This window comes from Calidris pugnax, unplaced genomic scaffold, assembly GCF_001431845.1.
Source record: "Calidris pugnax isolate Ruff unplaced genomic scaffold, ASM143184v1 scaffold22, whole genome shotgun sequence".
NCBI lineage: Eukaryota > Metazoa > Chordata > Aves > Charadriiformes > Scolopacidae > Calidris > Calidris pugnax.
The window spans coordinates 2,249,132-2,266,560 of NW_015090763.1; the positions used below are offsets into that span (position 1 = coordinate 2,249,132).

The 17,429-nt window shown below is 53.4% G+C and overlaps 1 protein-coding gene across 1 annotated transcript in view; it reads left to right on the forward strand.

Moving 5' to 3' along the window:
- LOC106890683 (astrotactin-2) overlaps window positions 1-17,429 on the forward strand; it is a gene marked incomplete at its 3' end in the record, with an annotated part of 200,502 nt that overhangs the window by 87,287 nt on the left and 95,786 nt on the right. Inside the window, exons 3-4 of the mRNA XM_014946679.1 lie at window positions 1,923-2,072; window positions 11,948-12,055. Coding sequence (XP_014802165.1) covers window positions 1,923-2,072; window positions 11,948-12,055 — 258 coding nt within the window. The remainder of the gene's footprint in view (window positions 1-1,922; window positions 2,073-11,947; window positions 12,056-17,429) is intronic.

Consider the following 17,429-nt stretch of genomic DNA (forward strand, 5'->3'; position numbering starts at 1 on the left):
TTTCCCCCCCAGCCTCCTTTCCCCCCTACCCCAGCCTCCTTTCTCCCTCCCCCCAGCCTCCTTCCCTGGCCCCCAGCATCCTTCTCTGGCACCTCGGAGGAGCCCTGCAAGAAGGGGCTGGATGCATGCTGTCAGAGGTGGGACTAGATGCTCTTTGGAGACCTTTCCCCGCTCTTGATTTTAATATTATTTTTTTTAACTGTTGTGATGCTGTTTGCTGGGGCATCCAACAGCGCAGGATCTGGGGGGCTTTGGGGAGCTCTGCCTTTGATCTGTGGTGCCTGGGGTTGAATAATGGGAAGATGTAACACAGCTGGTCCCTTAGGTCACCCTCTCTCTGGAGCTCTCCTGAAATTGTTCCCACCTTCTGTGCGTACACAGACAGTGGGTTTGACCCTCTTCTCTCCATCACCCGGTGGATGGATCATCTCTGGAGCCTTCCCAATGTGCCCCTGGGCACAGCTGCTGGGCTGCTCTTCTCTGGGATTTCACCTCCCCGTGGCCTCAGCAGATCTTTGTACCTTCTCTGCAGCCTGTGGTGATGGACAACCACCCTGGAGGTGGTCTAGAGCCTCGTGCCCCTCGGGAGGCTGGGGACATTTGGGGAGAAGGAATAAGGAGCTGCTCCCTGGGCTGGTGTGGCACTGCCCATGGCACAGGGTGGCTGTTGGAGGAGTCTGCTGTAGGCTCTGCATTTAAGTCAAATCCTTGTCTAGGACTACAAATGCCTCGTCCTGCATGGCCACCTTCTCATTTCGCACTAAAACAGACCCTGCCACACGCTGTGAAGGGAATTGGAGTCCATGGGCCGGAGCAGTTCCACCCCCTGAGCTCACTGGGAGCCCGAGGAGCTCCACACAGAGCTGATTTGTCTCTGGACCTGGGAGATGGGGCGGGTGGTGCATCATCTGGAACTCCTGGCAGGCTGGGGAGCTCCAAGGCTCTCACTCATCCCTTATCCAAGCGGGATGTGGGGTGGCTATGGGGCTGGTGATCCCTGCCAGCCCCACACGGGCACGCTGCGGGCTGGGGAGCTTTGGGAGCTAATCGGAGGGACTTGGTGACTCTTGAAACGAAGACAGGACAGAGGTTATGTTCTGCTAATGAGTTTATTCAAGGAGCTGACAGAGGCCAAAGCGTTTGTTAAACCTGGGAGACCTCTGTGGCCAGCAGGAGGACAAACCTTTTGATCCTCAATTTCATCCTTGCTCTTTGCAAATGGTTTCATGATTTCCCAAAACCGCCCATAGTGCGGGTGGGTAGCGAGCTTCGTAGGACAATTCTGGGGATTCTTTTTGGCATTTCTGGGTGGGGAGCGTGTGAGAGCAGGGAGTTGAAATGTCAGCAAGCTGTGATGTGCCGTGGGGCGTTGGGGCAAGCTGTCTCCTGGGCTCAGGTGCTGCTGCCCAGCCTGGGAACGCACCCCCTGGAAGAGACCCCAGGGATTCCTGACACAGCTCAGGCCATGCCCAGACCAGCTCTACATCATTCTCCTGGCTCCCACCCCAGCCTTGCCCATCACTCTGGAATCCCAAACTTGCTTGCCAGGGAGCATCTGACCCCCCCAAGCCTAGGGTTTGACTCCAAATTAAACCCCAGAAGCCAACTTGGCATCTGGGGAGTTCCTGTGGGTTTGGAGTCCTTTGGATAAGGGCACGATGCTTCCAAGTGCCCTGCGTCCATGTGGGGAAAGAGGGGAGGAATGATCCAAAATGCTGGAAAGCAGCATGGAAAAAATCCAATTTCTTGGAAAGTGCTGGATGGGTCTTCAGTGGGTGGCTTCAGTGAGTTGTGGTAGAGCTGCTGCCCCAGGACTCTTCTCTGGCTCATGGTGTCCTCTGAGGGGGAAGGAGCTGTAGGGGTAGTGGGGACGTGGTGGCCGGGTCACTCTTTTAACCGCAGTCCCTTTGCTGGTGTTGCAGCTCCCGAGGTGACGCAGGAGACGGTGGAGTCCCTGATGCAGAAGTTCAAGGAGAGCTTCCGCACCAACACGCCGATTGAGATCGGGCAGCTCCAGCCCGCGCTGCGCAGCACATCCGTGGGGAGACGGAAACGCCGGAGCCGACCCCGAGGTAGGTTGCTGTGGTCACCCACCGCTCCTCCAATACCCTGGGTTTGGCCAAAAAAGTTGGGCTGGGGAGGAAGGCAGGATCTCCTCACCCTCGCTGCTGAGCATGGGGACCCCGGAGCTCCTCCGTGATGGGGTGAAGAGGAGCAAACCCCAGCCAGCATCTTCTAATGTGGTCTGGAGGAGATGCTTGGGAGTGGTGTCACCTCACGTCCCCACCTGGGGATTTATCCAGGTCTGGTGGAAGTCTATGGTCCCTACCAGCTACCCTGGTTTGGTAGGAATATGGTTTCTTGGTACATTTGAATTTTGAAGGAAGGGGTGAAGTTCATTTTGGCTGTAACTCGCATCACTGGGACCTCTCCTCATTGTGCTTTCCCAGTGCTTGGGGTTTTTTGGACTATTTTTTAGGGCCCATGCAGAGGGTGGGAGCAACATTCATAGCTCTAAAGGCTGCACTTCACAAAATGTGCTGGGGGCTGCTGAGTTTTATTTGAAGCCTTGATAGCCATTGCCAGCTACGCTGCAGCAACAAGAGGTTGGCTGGAATGGCCCCATGAGCAAGATTTGGTCCTTGTGTTGCCTCTCAGCGAGGGAAACTGCCGCCTTCTATTGCTCTCGGTGCTTAAAATGCTCATAGCTGTGGGTTAAGTGGTGAGTGGGGAGGCTCTGAGGAGGGTTTGGGTCCAGGTTTCCAGCTGGGGAGGAGGAGGAGGCATTGGGGTCCCTCCAGGGATGATGGGCAGGGGGGTCCCTTGGCCATGGTCTACCCTGCACACTGAGGGTCTCTGTGGCAGCACCAGGAACCGGGTAGGAAATACTTTTCTTTCTGTTTACTGTGGGTTTTGTTTTTCATTTATTTATGAGTCTGAAATGTGATCTTTTATTCTGGATACATTTTCCTGCAATACAGGCCTGGAGAGGGCTTTTTTTTTTTTTTTGTTATTATAGCTCTGCCCATAAATTATTCACTTAGTGTGAAGAAAATGTTCTGAGTCTTTAACTGGTTTAAATTATTTGGTTTGTTTCTCAGTCGTTATTCAAATACATAGATCTGTATTTTAGCATGTATGAGCGTGGGTGTTTTGGGGTCCACAGTGACCATCTGGTGAAGTTTCCCCGAGTCCCTGCTCTGGCCTCATTTTTCTTGGGTTTTATTTCATTTTTAGACTGCCTGAAGGCAAGAGGTTTTTTTGGTCACTAATGGAGCAAGTCAATTAATCCTCACAGCCGAGCTTAGGAGGAGCCGTGGTGCCCGGCTGCGGGCAGAGCCTCTGGCTGTGTGGGAGCTGAAGGTGGCCCCAAGACAGCCCAGCTTGTCCCCTGTCTCTGGGGACACGCACCCTCCATCTCCCACCTGCCCAGGCTGGCGCTCTTCTGCCTCCCACAGAACCCCATCTGTGCCTCAAGGCAGGAGAAAGTCTTCTCAGCCCTCACCCCATCACTCCTGCCACCTGGTCCCTCTGCCTATTGGTGGCCATGGGCACAGTCAGTGACACCAGGACAAGAGCGCCCTTCGTTGCCCTCCATTTCTGCCCAGAATCACGTTTCCTTTGTATGAGAGTTGGAGACTGGCTCATACCCAACATCTCTGCTTGAGATGGGGAGCTGAATTTCTCCTCCATCTGCCGTGTCCCGCTTGGCAACCTGCTCATGGTGCTTGGCGAGGTCACCCTCCATCCCTCCATCTCTCCATCCCAGGGAAAGGACACCCAGGAGCTGGAGCACAACCCGCTGCCTTGCCACAGACCTTCTCCACTGTGCCAGTTGCTCTCCAGCTGTCTCCTGGGGCTCCAAGTGTCCTCCAGTAGAAGGGAAGAGGATGGCTGGAAGGGAAGGGCCCAGGCCAGTTGGGAAGGTGCTGCCGTGGCTGCTCCCTCGGCTGCAGTGGGGGCAGGATGGGTCCCCATGGTGCTGGTGCCCAACATGCTGTGGTTTCCTTGGGTCTCTGTTCCCACCAGAAGCTCGTCATGGATGGTTGCGAGTGCTGTTGGAGGTGGTGGGGAGCTGGGTCTGCCCTTAGTTGCCCAAGGAATAATGTACCCAAGAAGTTCAGGAGGGGACTGTAACTTTGAATGTCTCCACCTATAGGAGCCCTCCCCAGCAGCCCTAGAAAAAATATTTTTAAGGTCTCAGGTGACAGAAATCAGTGGGAAGCCCCAAAATGCAAGCCAGTGGAGATCTCCAGTGGAGATCTCACTCCCCACAGCCCCATCCCATCCTCTTCTTTTTAATTTAGATGTTTTTTCGCTTATGAAAGCCGTGGCTGGACACTTTTGAGGCCGTTTACACACCTTTCCCAGTGCCTCTCCCGTGCTGGGGGTTTGTTTTTACAGCCCGTGGTTAATTGTCCCTCTGGCGGGCGAGCTCTCGGACATTAAGGTTAAACGATGATATCACAACTCACCATGTTTGCGTTGTACATCCATTTGCAAACACAAACCCTTCGCCTCATTAATCCATTGCAATCTGCGAGTTTGGCTTTTTTTTTTTTTTTTTTTTTTTTTTCCCTACCTCCCCCTAAATGAAATTGTCCGTTTGGGATGCATTTATTTCCTCCTAACAGCCGTGTGACAGTTCCGCTGATGGAGTTTGCATCCAACTTTGTTACTGGGTAGTGACAAGTCAGCCTGACGGATGCACGTGTGTAATTATTTTCTCGGCGGTTCGATTTAATTAATGCTTAACCTCATCAGAGCCCTACAGCTGGAGCGCTCTCCCTGCAGGGGAAAAGGATTTCCTCCTGGATGGAAAGGCTCTGAAAGGGCTCCGAGTGCTGCTCCGGCAGAAGGGTGGGATAAACCAAACCAGAAAACAAACAACCCGTCGCCCCCCGGCCCAACAAAAAACAAATCTGGGATAAGCTTTGCCTCGCTTCGCTTCCCTGGGCTAAGTGCATTTAAACTGCAGCCCATTGCTTGTCATTAAATCTGATTCTGCACTAAGTGTTTCTAGCAGCTCTGGGAAAGGTCATATTTTGCTGAGAAGACCGACTTAAGGAAAAAAAAAACAAAACAACCCCGCCGCAAAGCACACCACCCTCTCCATTTACAGCACCATATAGCTTTATTTTGTCTAATGCCTTTTTCATACAAAGTTTCTCCCTAAACACTTTTATCGAGTGAAGCGCGTTTAGGGTTTATAAATAATAAAGGGAGAGCGAGGATGAGAAGAGCCGAGGTGCAGGAGGGGGTGGGCTGGAAGGAGGATATCTCAGCTGAGGGCTGACAGCACCGGAGGGAAGGATGCTGCTTGGATTGACTGGATCCCAAAATGCAGGGGGGCTGGTACCCGGAGCATCCCGACTAGGAGCGGGGCTTTAAACTGGGAAGTGCTGCGCTGGGAGATGCAGGGAGGGATGCAGGGATGCGGGTTTGCCCTCTGGACCACGCTGTGCCCACCCCAAGGGCTGGGGGAGATGTCGGGGTGCGGGGTGAGGAGGTGGCCTTGGGGGAGGCCGGTTTGTGCAGAGAGGGGGTCTGGTGCCCTCTCCTGGGGCAGGCCTTTAAAAGCACCCTGGCTTGGAGAAGGAAAAAGCAATTAATACATCCTTCTGCCGGTGTTTATCAGGGCTGGGGCTGCTTGTGTTTTAGAGGTCTTGGCTGTGCCATAAGTGACCCAAAGTGTGACTTTTTTTGGGAAAAGCGTAACCTTGGATAACTCGTGGCCCAGGGAAGGAGAACCATTTGTTCCACAGTGCCTTGAGAGCGTCACATTTTGTTGGTTGAGGCTTTTTGGGGGTTCAGCCGGGAGCTCTCACCACGTCCAGCTCATTGAGTTGCTCCTCGGTGAAAATAAAACCCTTCCTGGCTGCGGTCTGGGGTCAGGGTGATCCCAATTTTCCATGGTGGAAGCCATGGGGCCGTCACCTGCTCGTCCCACCACCGGCCCTGGTGTGGTTTTGTTGGGCATAGGCAGAAGGAAAAGGGGGAAGATCAATGAGGACGAAGAATTTTCATCAGCTGAAGGCAGCGTGCATACGTGAGTCCCCCTGCTGCAATGACAAACTAGAGCAGAGCGCTTCATTTTTTAAAGTGCTTTTTTTCTTTATCTCTTTTTTTTTTTTCTTTTTTCTTTGACTGGATTCATTTCAAAAGAAAATGTTTGCATATCTTTTTTTCTTCCCTAAAATCACTTCTAATTTATCTTTTTTTTTTTTTTTTCCGGGCCCCTTTGGTTGGGTTTTTTTTTTTTTTTTCCGGGCCCCTTTGGTTGGGTTTTTTTTTTTTTTTTCCGGGCCCCTTTGGTTGGGTTTTTTTTTTTTTTTTCCTGGCCCCGTTTGGTTGGTTTTTTTTTTTTTTTTTCAGCTGGCTGGTGCTCTTTTTGGGGGTAAATTAATTAAACTGCAAATTTCCATTTAGCTAATTGTATAGCTCTGCGTCGCCCTGCCAGCCCTCGGTGCAGAGACCTCACTGCAATGCTGGGGAGGGGAATCCTCATCTGTTTTTTACTGGGGAAGCCTGGGAGCAGAGGGGCTTGTTGAGCACCCAGGAGACTGCATTTCATGGGGCAGGCGAGCGTGGAGGTGGAGTGAAGCCAACGGAGCTGGGCAGGGAGGTTGGATGAGGGACTTGGGTCATTTTAGTCTGGAGAAGAGAAAACTGAGGGAGGATCTGATCAACGCCTATAAATACTTAAAGGGTGGGTGTCAGGGGGATGGGGCCAGGCTTTTCTCAGTGGTGCCCAGTGACAGGACAAGAAGGAATGGGCACAAACTTGAACGTAAGAAGTTCCACCTAAACATGAGGAGGAACTTCTTCACTTTGAGGGTGGCAGAGCCCTGGAAGAGGCTGCCCAGGGAGTTGGTGGAGTCTCCTTCTCTGGAGACATTCAAACCCATCTGGACACGTTCCTGTGGGACCTGCTTTAGGAGGACCTGCTTTGGCAGAGGGTTGGACTGGATGATCTCCAGAGGTCCCTTCCAACCCATATCATTCTGTTATTCTGTGGTGTGTGCTGGGTTTTTGGCCCTTTCTCTGGAGGGGAGGGATGTAGAAAATCCTTTTTCATTGGCAGAGGGGGCTGTGGCTGAGGGCAGGGGGATGCAGGGACACAGGTGTCACCCAGCGTGTCACTGTTGAGGACAAAATGAGCTCCCACTTCTATTATAACATCCAGCTTGGAGGGATTAAGCATCTGAGGTCAATGTGGCCTCAAACAGGAGTTATCCAAATAGCTCCTGTTCCTTATTTCTTTATTTCGACTCAGTTTTGATTTGGTTTGGATCCACAATTGTCTCCCTGAGATGCTCTGTAACCTCCTAGCTTTGGGGAAGGGATTTAAAAGGTCAGGTTTGCATTTTTTTTTTTTCCTTCACCTTTTTAATGCCAAAACCACACCTTTTTTTTTAAAAAAAGAGAAAAAACCCCACACGTGGCTTTAGCTAACAAAAAATCTTTGCGGGTGATGGAGCCCCTAATCCCTGAATTTTTCCCTGCCTCCGTGTCCCTGGTTAATGCCACCACCTTTAATTACACTGTTAAGGAGAGGTGTTTGCCTTGGCACCCCGCCTGGCTCCCCGTTAAATTAACACTGGGCTCCAAACGAGCATCCTGCCCTGCCCTGGTGCGTGGCTGAGCTGCGATCTATTTGAAGGGATGCCCTGCCCCGGCGCGTGGCTGAGCTGCGATCTATTTGAAGGGATTAACGAGCTTGTAAATCCCCAAACAGGATTAGAGGCTGGAGCATCTTCCTTGAGCATCCCCCTCCTCTCCCCTTCCCTCCCCCCCACCGAAAAAAACCCCACACACGGCTTTAGCTAACAAAAAATCTTTGCGGGTGATGGAGCCCCTAATCCCTGAATTTTTCCCTGCCTCCGTGTCCCTGGTTAATGCCACCACCTTTAATTACACTGTTAAGGAGAGGTGTTTGCCTTGGCACCCCGCCTGGCTCCCCGTTAAATTAACACTGGGCTCCAAACGAGTGCCCTGCCCCGGCGCGTGGCTGAGCTGCGATCTATTTGAAGGGATTAACGAGCTTGTAAATCCCCAAACAGGATTAGAGGCTGGAGCATCTTCCTTGAGCATCCCCCTCCTCTCCCCTTCCCTCCCCACCACCACCCACCCCAACGCCTGGGGACCAGGCGTTGGGGCGGGTGGTGGTGGGGAGGGAAGGGGAGAGGAGGGGGAGCTGTTTTTTTTCTCGAAATAACAAGAGGAAACTGGGTGTAAAGGGGATGTAGCTCCTTGAGGGAGCCCCTTCAGAGAGTTGCTGGTGTGTTAGGGGCAAAGTTGCTGTTTCCCTGGCATCTTTCTTTGGAAGCGTCTTCTTCCACGTCATAATTGGTCATGGCCATTGGGATCTTTCTCTTTTTTCCTGGTAATTGGTGGCTTTTCTCCCTCTTTTTAAAGAGAAAAAGAGCGTTGGCCAGGCAGGGCTGCTTGGCTTGAGTTGGGTGCTCTCCCTGTTTGTCCCCGTCAGCTACATGGGGGCTCTCTATGCTGTGAGCATCCAAGACCCCATCCTGAGTATTCTGGGCATCCTCGACCCCATCCCAAGCATCCTCAGCCCCATCCCAAACATCCCAGGCATCCTCGACCCCATCCCGAGCATCCTTGACCCCATCCCAAACATCCTGAGCATCCTCAGCCCCATCCCGAGTATCCTGGGCATCCTTGACCCCATTCCGAGCATCCTTGACCCCATCCCGAGTATTCTGGGCATCCTCGACCCCATCCTGAGCATCCTCAGCCCCATCCCAAACATCCTGAGCATCCTTGGCCCCATCCCGGACATCCTCAACCCCATTCTGGACATCCTCGACCCCATCCTGAGCATTCTTGACCCCATCCCAAGTATCCTGGGCATCTCAACCCCATCCCGAGTATCCTGGGCATCCTTGGCCCCATTCTGGACATCCTCGACCCCATCCCAAGCATCTTCAACCCCATCCCGAGTATCCTGGGCATTCTCGACCCCATCCCGAGCATTCTCAGCCCCATTCCAAACATCCCAGGCATCCTCAACCCCATCCTGAGCATCCCGGGCATCCTTGGCCCCATCCCGAGCATCTTCAACCCCATCCCGAGCATCCCAGGTATCCTCGGCCCCATCCTGAGCATCCTCAGCCCCATCCCAAACATCCCAGGCATCCTCGGCCCCATCCCAAGCATCTTCAATCCCATCCCGAGCATCCCAGGCATCCCAGGCATCCCCAGCCCCATCCTGGGCATCCTCAGCCCTGTGTCCTGGCGAGAAGCCTCTCACTGAGGTGGAGCTGGTACAGGAGGTGTTGCCCCAAGCGTGAGCATCTCACAGAGGTGCCTCAGGAAGATTTTGGGACCAGTTAGACATGAAATCAGATTCACAGCAGGATCGGTTCAGGACCAGCTCTCCTGCATCCTCCAGGCTGCCTCGACTGGGCTCTGGGACCCCCAAACCCGCTGCCAAGATGCTGCATCCCAGCATCCTTGAGAGCGTGAAGGGGTAAAAAGTGCATCCCTTGCCATCGTTTTTCTGCCCTAAGCCCGTGTTTCCGAGCTGACCTCTGCCACCGCGTGTTGGGTCAGAGGAGACGTTTCCGCTGCGGGCTGGGGGACCTGCGCCGAGGTCTCCCCGCTCCTGTATTTATACATCCTGCGCAGTGCTGGGTAATCAGAAAATGCAATATCGCTGTCACCAGCTCTCCGAAGACATCCAGCCTGAGTAATTTAACGTGTCAGCGCCATCCATCACCGAGACGCAGCCGGCAAACAAACGCCGAGCGGCCAGAGGGGGCTGGGATGGTGGCTGCTGGAGTGGCTGCTGCCTGTCCCCTGCCTGTCCCCTGCCTGTCCCCTGCCTGCATCGCCTGTGCTCTGCCTGTCCCCTGCCTGTCCTGCCTGCACTGCCTGTCCCCTGTCTGCCCTGCCCGTCCCCTGCCTCTCCCCTGCCTGCCCCCCCTGCCTGCTCACATCAGCAGGGTGCAAGAGATCCCCTGCCTGTCCCTGCCTGTTCCCTGCCTGCCCCCCCTGCCTGCTCACATCAGCAGGGTGCAAGAGGGGGGCAAGCAGCAGAGATTGCTGCCTCTGCCCACCCCCCAGCCAGCTGCCTGACCAAAAGGGACCAGGTCTGGCTGATGGGACGGTGGCAGAGGGGACGTGGCGTGTCCTGCCTGCACAGGAAGCATCCAGGTCCCTTTCCCTGGGCAGAGGAGCTGGATCTGCTGAGCTCCTGGAGCTGGGGGTGGGGGGGAAACCTCCCATAGCTGGTGCCTGTCAGCCCTGCCTCGGGGGCAGCGGGGATGTATGATGGAGCCGCAGCCCTGGCTGGTTGCCCGAGGGCCTGCGTTAGAAGCCCAGGTTAATTAAGATTTTCCTTGCTGATGTGAATAAGCCTGATTGGTTTTACCGCTCTGCCCGTGCCCTTCAAAACCCCCGTTGCTGGGGGTGGCTGGAGCCTGAAGCTGGGTGTTCACTGCGACACGGGGGTCTGAGGGTGGGTTACGGGTTTGGGGGATGAGTCTGTAAAGCCCCCAGCCCCCATGTCCTAGCATTGAATGCTGCTGTGTGCAAGCACTGACCTGCCTGCCAATTTCAGGAGGAAAACCTTATAGTGGCCTTTCAATACCTGAGGGGTGCCTATAGAAGAGCTGGAGAAGGACTCTGCCAGGAGATGTAGTGATAGGACAAGGGGAAACGGTTTAAAGTTGGAAGAAAAAGATTCAGATTAGATATCAGGAAGAAATTTTTTACTATGAGGGTGGTGAGACACTGGAACAGGTTGCCCAGGGAAGTTGTGGCTGCCCCATCCCTGGAGGGGTTCAAGGCCAGGCTGGATGGGGCTTGGAGCAACCTGGTCTGGTGGGAGGTGTCCCTGCCCAGAGCAGGGGGTTGGAACTCGATGATCTTTGAGGTCCCTTCCAACCCAAACCATTCTGTGATTCTGTCTGGCAAAGCTTCTTCTTTACACCCCCCTGTTGAGACCCCCCTCGAGGGCAGTGCACGGCCACGTCAGGGGCACAGATGGGGCAGGAGCCACGTGCTGAGCTCCTGGAGTCCCCCCAGCTCCTGCCAGCCACCTCTCATGACGGTGATTAAGGATTTTGGAGGGCAGAAGGCACCGCTCGTTTTCTGTTCCCTCTGCCAAGAAATGGGGAAATTGTGCTTCTGCCTAGAATAAAGGATTTTTTAAAAACAGTAAAATATTTTAATGGCAGTTTAAAGGGCCACTGTCAACCTCCTGAGGCCTCTTTGCTTTAAACTCGGCGAGGATTGAAGGACTTCTGCCAGTGAGGAGCCTGTGTTGCTTTTAAAGCATCTCTTGCTCCTTGGTGGGTCCGGTGGCTGAAGCGAGGTGGCTCCTCCAGCATCCCACATCGGCTCCGGGAGGGAGATGCTGGATAAACTGGGAGCCAGCCTGGCTCCTTGCCACGCTGTGGGTGCTGGCCACTGCAGGGACACATCCTGCTGGCCATCACGGGCAAGCTGCTGGAGCTACACGGGGCAAAGTGGGGGCTGAGAGAGGGGAGCTGGACCCTCACCGTGCCCCCCAGGTGTGTATTCCCCCCACCCGCCTTGTCTCTGCGGGGCTGGCTTTGAAGCAAACACCTAAAATTCACCATTCTTAATGTGTAGGTGTCCTTGGGGAGAGCAGTTTCTACGTTGAGAGGTTTTATTTTTTTGGTAAATAAACTGTGAATAAACATTTCTAAAATACATTCCCGGGGGGGTAGAAAGCATCTTCTTACATTCCCATCGCAGTTGGCACCGCGGGGTCTTGCTTCTTGAGGATAAGGAAGGGAGGAAAATGACGGGTGGCAGAAGTCCCTGGTGACCCCGAGCGGAGCACCTGGGTGGGGAGTGGTGGATCCTGGCCAAATCCGGCAGCTCCCGTCTCCCCCCTCCTGCTGCTGTGCATCCCAGCTGACAGGGCTGATTTTTTCCTCTCTATTGCTTGCAGGTGGGATCGGCTTTGGCCGTGCCAAAGGCAACTCCGGCTCGGAGGCGGACGATGAAACCCAGTTAACCTTCTACACCGAGCAGTATCGGAGCCGGAGGCGAAGCAAAGGTACAAAATGATATAGGTACACATGGGGATAAGAGATAAAAAATGGTTGAGCACCATGAGTGATGCTGTCAGATACTGCACGAGTCTGTGAGGGACCGCAATACCAGTCCGTAGGGATAAGGACATCCCATAATGTGCTCTTTGTGTGATGCAGGAGCCATAAATAGCAGTTTCCACTGATGTTGCTGAGGTTCTGGGTTTCTTTGGTGGTTTCTACTCTCCATTACATGTGTCCTGGCACTTTGCTAAAGCTGCACCAGCAGGTGGTGACTGTGTCCATCATCATCCTGGTGCCAGTGCAGCTGGTGGGGATGGTCACCTTGGCAATCCCTCCCTCCAAACTCCTCTTTTTCCGCCCTTTATTTCCCAAACAAAGCATCCGTCAGGCGGAAATTTCCCAGCCTTCCTCTCCGCACAAAGGCAATTAAAAGGAGCAAATTCAAAATGAGGGTTGGGGCAGGGATTTGTAGACCGGAGTCCCTTCAGACTTTTTTTTTTGTGAGTTAGAGAAGCTGATAAAAACTGAAATGTCCTCTGCAGTTTGAAATTAGCGTCCACGTTTCCTCCGCTCACATCACGCTGGATCGTTTTCGTTCAGGACCCTCGGAGCAGGCTCTTTGGGAAAGGACGGGGCGAGCCTGTCCTTGCTGCTGCTCCTCCTGCGTTTGAAAAATCACTGTCAGGAAATAACTAGGCTGGGAAGCAATTTAAAAATTGCCCAGGGGGTCTGCTCCCTCCGTTTGTTTTCCGTATTAAGCCAGGCACAGGCAGAGAGCAGCACACCAGATAGATGCCTGCGCCCACCACAGCAAATGTGGCTCCTTGCCGTGATTAGGCATTGGGATAAACGCTGGCAAGGTGTTTATTTGGATGGGAAATTACTTCAACCCCTCTGATCACCTTGATGATCACATGGGAATAAACACACGCGTGCACCGGGGTGTATTGCATTTGTTCCTGCTGAAAAGAAGGACATGGACCTGATGGAGAGGGTCCAGAGGAGGGCCACAAGGATGATCAGGGGGATGGAGCACCTCTGCTACAAGGACAGGCTGAGGAAGCTGGGGTTGTTCAGCCTGAAGAAGAGGAAGCTCCAGGGAGACCTAACAGCAGCCTTCCAGTACCTGAAGGGAGCCTACAGGAAGGCTGGGGAGAGCCTGTTTAGAAAGGCCTGCAGTGACAGGACGAGGGGCAATGGCTTCAAGCTGGAGGGGAACAGATTTAGACTGGAGATTAGGAGAGGGTTCTTCACTGTGAGGGTGGTGGAGCACTGGAACAGGTTGCCCAGGGAGGTGGTTGAGGCCCCTTCCCTGGAGATATTCAAGGAGAGGCTCGACGAGGCCCTGGGCAACCTGGTCTAGTTGGGGGTGTCCCTGCTGACTGTGGGGAGGTCGGACTAGATGGCCTTTGGAGGTCCCTTCCGGCCTGGGCAATTCTATGATTCTATTCTATAAAAGCAGGACGCCCAATTCCTTTTTTTTCTTTTTTTCCATGTGTTTTAGAACCACGAGAAATTCTCACCGAGTTTTAAATGAGCTTTGGATGAAAAGCCGGGAGGGAATTTGTGAGTTAAAGTGACCTGTTGCAGTAGGGACATAGCCGTGTTAAGGGGGAAATGATTTGCGACGTCTGCTTTGGAAGAGAGGGAAGGAACTGGTTGTGTGGCAAACGGGGACAAAAGAAATGGTCCCCAAAAAAGTCACTGGTGCAGGGAGAAAATTTCCCAAATGCTGAGGTAGTTTTTTCAATGAGTCATTCTGAAATACTGGGCTGGGTGTGAAAGTCCTTGGCGCTTTGGAAAAGTCACCGCAGTTTGGGTTTTTTTCAGCTGCCACAAGGGAAGGGGGAGACGGTGCACGAGCAAGGTGTGGAAAAACTGTGTTTTAATGAAAAGTGGGTAAATCTTTGCCTTCCCGGTGCCTTGACGCCATTCCCCATGAGGTCAAACGCTCCGTCAGTCTCTCAAAACACACTCGTGCTGGATGCTGGGTACAAAGATACTCTTATTGACATACGTGCTGGCTTTGGGCTGTTTGTTTAAGCTTCCTTGTAGGGCAAATATAAAGGAAGAGATAAATGGGAAGAAATTTCTTTATTTTCCTTTGAATAAGCTGTTGTTCACCTGGGCAGCTTTGATGGCTGGGTTTGAAGGGGATTCGGGAGGATGAGCTGTCTCATGCGGTTGCATGGAGCTGGCTGTTAGATCTACAGCAGTGTTTGAGTGATGCTGCAAGAACCCAGTTTGTTCGTGTTCGGTGGTGGCCAACAGAGGGAATCATCTTGCATAAAGTCCCCATTGTATTTCCCCTCCTGTCTAGCTAAATTTTGCCATCGCTGCGTCCTTGAAAGGAGTTTTCCATTATCCTTTCATTGACTCTTCTCTCCCTCGTGGAAGGAAAGCAATAGCTTAGTGGGAAGTCACAGTACCGAACTCATAATTACAAGTTCAGTGAAGATCCATAATTGGACGAGATCATAACTCTAATAGAGACGGATGCGTCGTCAGACATGGTTAATTCCTACAATGATGTTCCCGTATCGATTTCGCCGTGGTTGCGTGTCATTGCAGGTGCCGTGAAATAGTTATCAGGTCCAAGGAGAGAGATTCCTTGGGGTTTCTCTCCTCAGATTAGGTTTTGCAGGATTGAGCCTAATTACTGATATTGTCGAGGCATTGATCCCAGCCGATGCGATGAGAAATTCCCACTTAAGTGGCACATAGGTTCCGTTTTACTTCGAGCCTTGTTGACGCCGGCAGGTTGAGCAGTCGTGGACTTGGGGTGTCTCCTGTAGAAGAAAGACTGCAGGTCTCATAGTGCCCTGGCGAGGTGTATTAGAGGGACATTCCCACAGGTAGATATTGAACGAGGGAGGGCTTGTTCTGACAGCTCAGGAGCAGCAGACCCATTGATACCTGGTTTTCAATGCTGGAATAAATGGAGAAGTAAATCTGATCAATCCAGGCACAGAGGCAGGGACGGCCAAGGCATCACCACTGTGGTCCCAACATGCCACGCCATTTATCTTCCCAGCTTCTCAGTCTGTGGGATCCCCTTACACTTACATTCCCCTGTCTTTGGAAAGTCCCCAGAGAAGTTAGAGATGTGGAGAGCGTAAGAAATAACATGGAGGAGACTTTCCCATGGAGCATTGGTCCTGGTCAGCCATCGGGCTTGGCCCTATCTGTGGGATTTGAGCTGGGAGAGGTCATGCTGGTCATCTGTGTCCCTGGGGAGCTGGCTCATGCCAAGAAGCACCCCGTTCATCCCCATCTTCAGTGAGGCGTCCCTTGTCCTTCTCCAGAGGAGAGCCACCAAGCTGGTGAGGGGTCTAGAGAACAAGTCCTACGAGGAGAGGCTGAGGGAACTGGGCATGTTTAGTTTGGAGAAGAGGAGGCTGAGGGGAGACCTCATTGCCCTCTACAACTACCTGAAAGGAGGGTGTAGAGAGGTGAGGGTTGGCCTCTTCTCCCAAGGGAATAATGACAGGAGCAGAGGGAATGGTCTGAAATTGCAGCAGGGGAGGTTTAGATTAGATATTAGGAAGACTGACTTTCCTGAGAGGGTGGTCAGGCACTGGAACAGCCTGCCCAGGGAGGTGGTGGAGTCACCATCCCTGGAGGCATTTAAGAACCGTGTAGATGTGGCACTTCAGGGCATGCTCTAGTGCCCAGGATTGTTGGGTTATGGGGGGATGGGATGTGGTGGGGTGTTGTGTTTTTTGTTTTGTTGGTGGTGTGTTTGGTTTTCTTTGTTTGGGTCTTTTTTGTTTGTTTGTTTGTTTTTTTTGTGGTTGAACTCGATGATCTCAAAGGTCCCTTCCAAGCATGGTGATTCTGTGATTCTGTCTTCACCCTGTGCCTGTGCCCGTGCCAGCTTTCCACTTCTATGCTCCTAAGGGAGCTGGAATTTAGACTTAATGTTCCACTTTTCCAAGTGAAATGAGTCCTGAGAGTGGTTGTTGGGCTCCACACTGGGAGGCTGGAGGGACCCTCAGCTGGGGCTGGGGACAGCTGGTTGGCTCCTTCCTGCTGACCCTCAGTAGTGACTCCGTGAGATTTTCCAGAAATGAGATTTTCTTGCAACCCGTTCACAACGGGTTTATGCACTCCAGGGCTCTGCTTGCTGGGGTGCTGGTGGTGGGGTGGGGGTGGCTTTCCCCTTTCCTACTCCCCAGGGAGAATTGGGAAGTGTGGAAACCTCCTCGTTTGCTGGCTGGGGGATGAGGATGGCTCCTTATCCCTGTCTCCAGGGCTGTTGGCCGTCACGCCTTTCACCGGCGCTGAAAATCTCCGGGAGAGAGAACCTGCCGGCGTTGTAGAGATGCTAATCCACATCCCCAGCTGCCCATCACGGGTGATACCAAGCTTTGATACTTACTCACTTCCTCTCTCCTCCCGAGCAGCGTGGGATGTGTTCAGTCAGGTCCCCCTCTGAGTTCGAGAGGAAAATATTAATAGGGAAAAAATCCCCCCAGAAGCGGGGATGCGGAGCCACGAGGTGCCCAAACCCTGCTTTTGCACGGTGCATCGCTCCTGCTCCATCCTCCTTGCTCCGGGGGGGGGTTCTTGCCTCCTGCCCAGCAAAATAGATTCAGCTCCGGGTCTGAATTTGCATCCTGGAGCTCCGTGGGTCACATGCAGAGCCTGCCCGATGGCTGCTCAAATCAGAGAGAAGGATTAAGGGAGGGATAAAAGAAGCAGCGTGGTAACTCCAAGGCCGTACCAGGCTCCCTGCAGTGGTGGGCTGACCTCCAAGGCTTCCAGGCTCGTCAAGGACATGGTGAGTCTAACGAGCCCCCCTGGCTCACTGGTGGGGATGGGGGAGACGGGAGTGAGCCTCCTCCCCCCTCTCTGTCTGCTTCCTCAGGCCCTGCTGTATAATGCTGAAACATTCCTGCTCTTTCAAAGCCTCTTCGAGGAGGTTTCTAAGGGGTAAATTAAGAGTAAATCAGCATCGCATGGGGTCTGGCTGTGCAGCTGCCCGGGAAAAGGGAAACTGAGGCAGGGAAAGTGAGGGCGTCACATGGAGACCCTGCAAGGGGCTGAGCATCCCGACCCCATGCGTCTTGGAGACCCGGAGAGTCTTCTTGCTCCCTGGGATGTTGGCTGAGCCCTGGGACCTGCCGGGGTTGATCTTGTTCCCCCCATCAGGCAGAAAGATCAGGTACAGAGAAGCTGCTGGACACCTGGGTCCAGGGCAGAGCGCTGGGTGCAAGCACAAGGCGACGCCGTTGGTACCGTGATGGTTGAGATGTGCTGGAGGGTGCCCAGCGCAGTGACCCAGCTGGGGTCTCTCATCGAATGTTCTTGGGTGGCTGCTTCTCTTCAAGGAGGCTCTGGCATCTGCTGCAGCCCGAGTGGTCCCACCCCGAG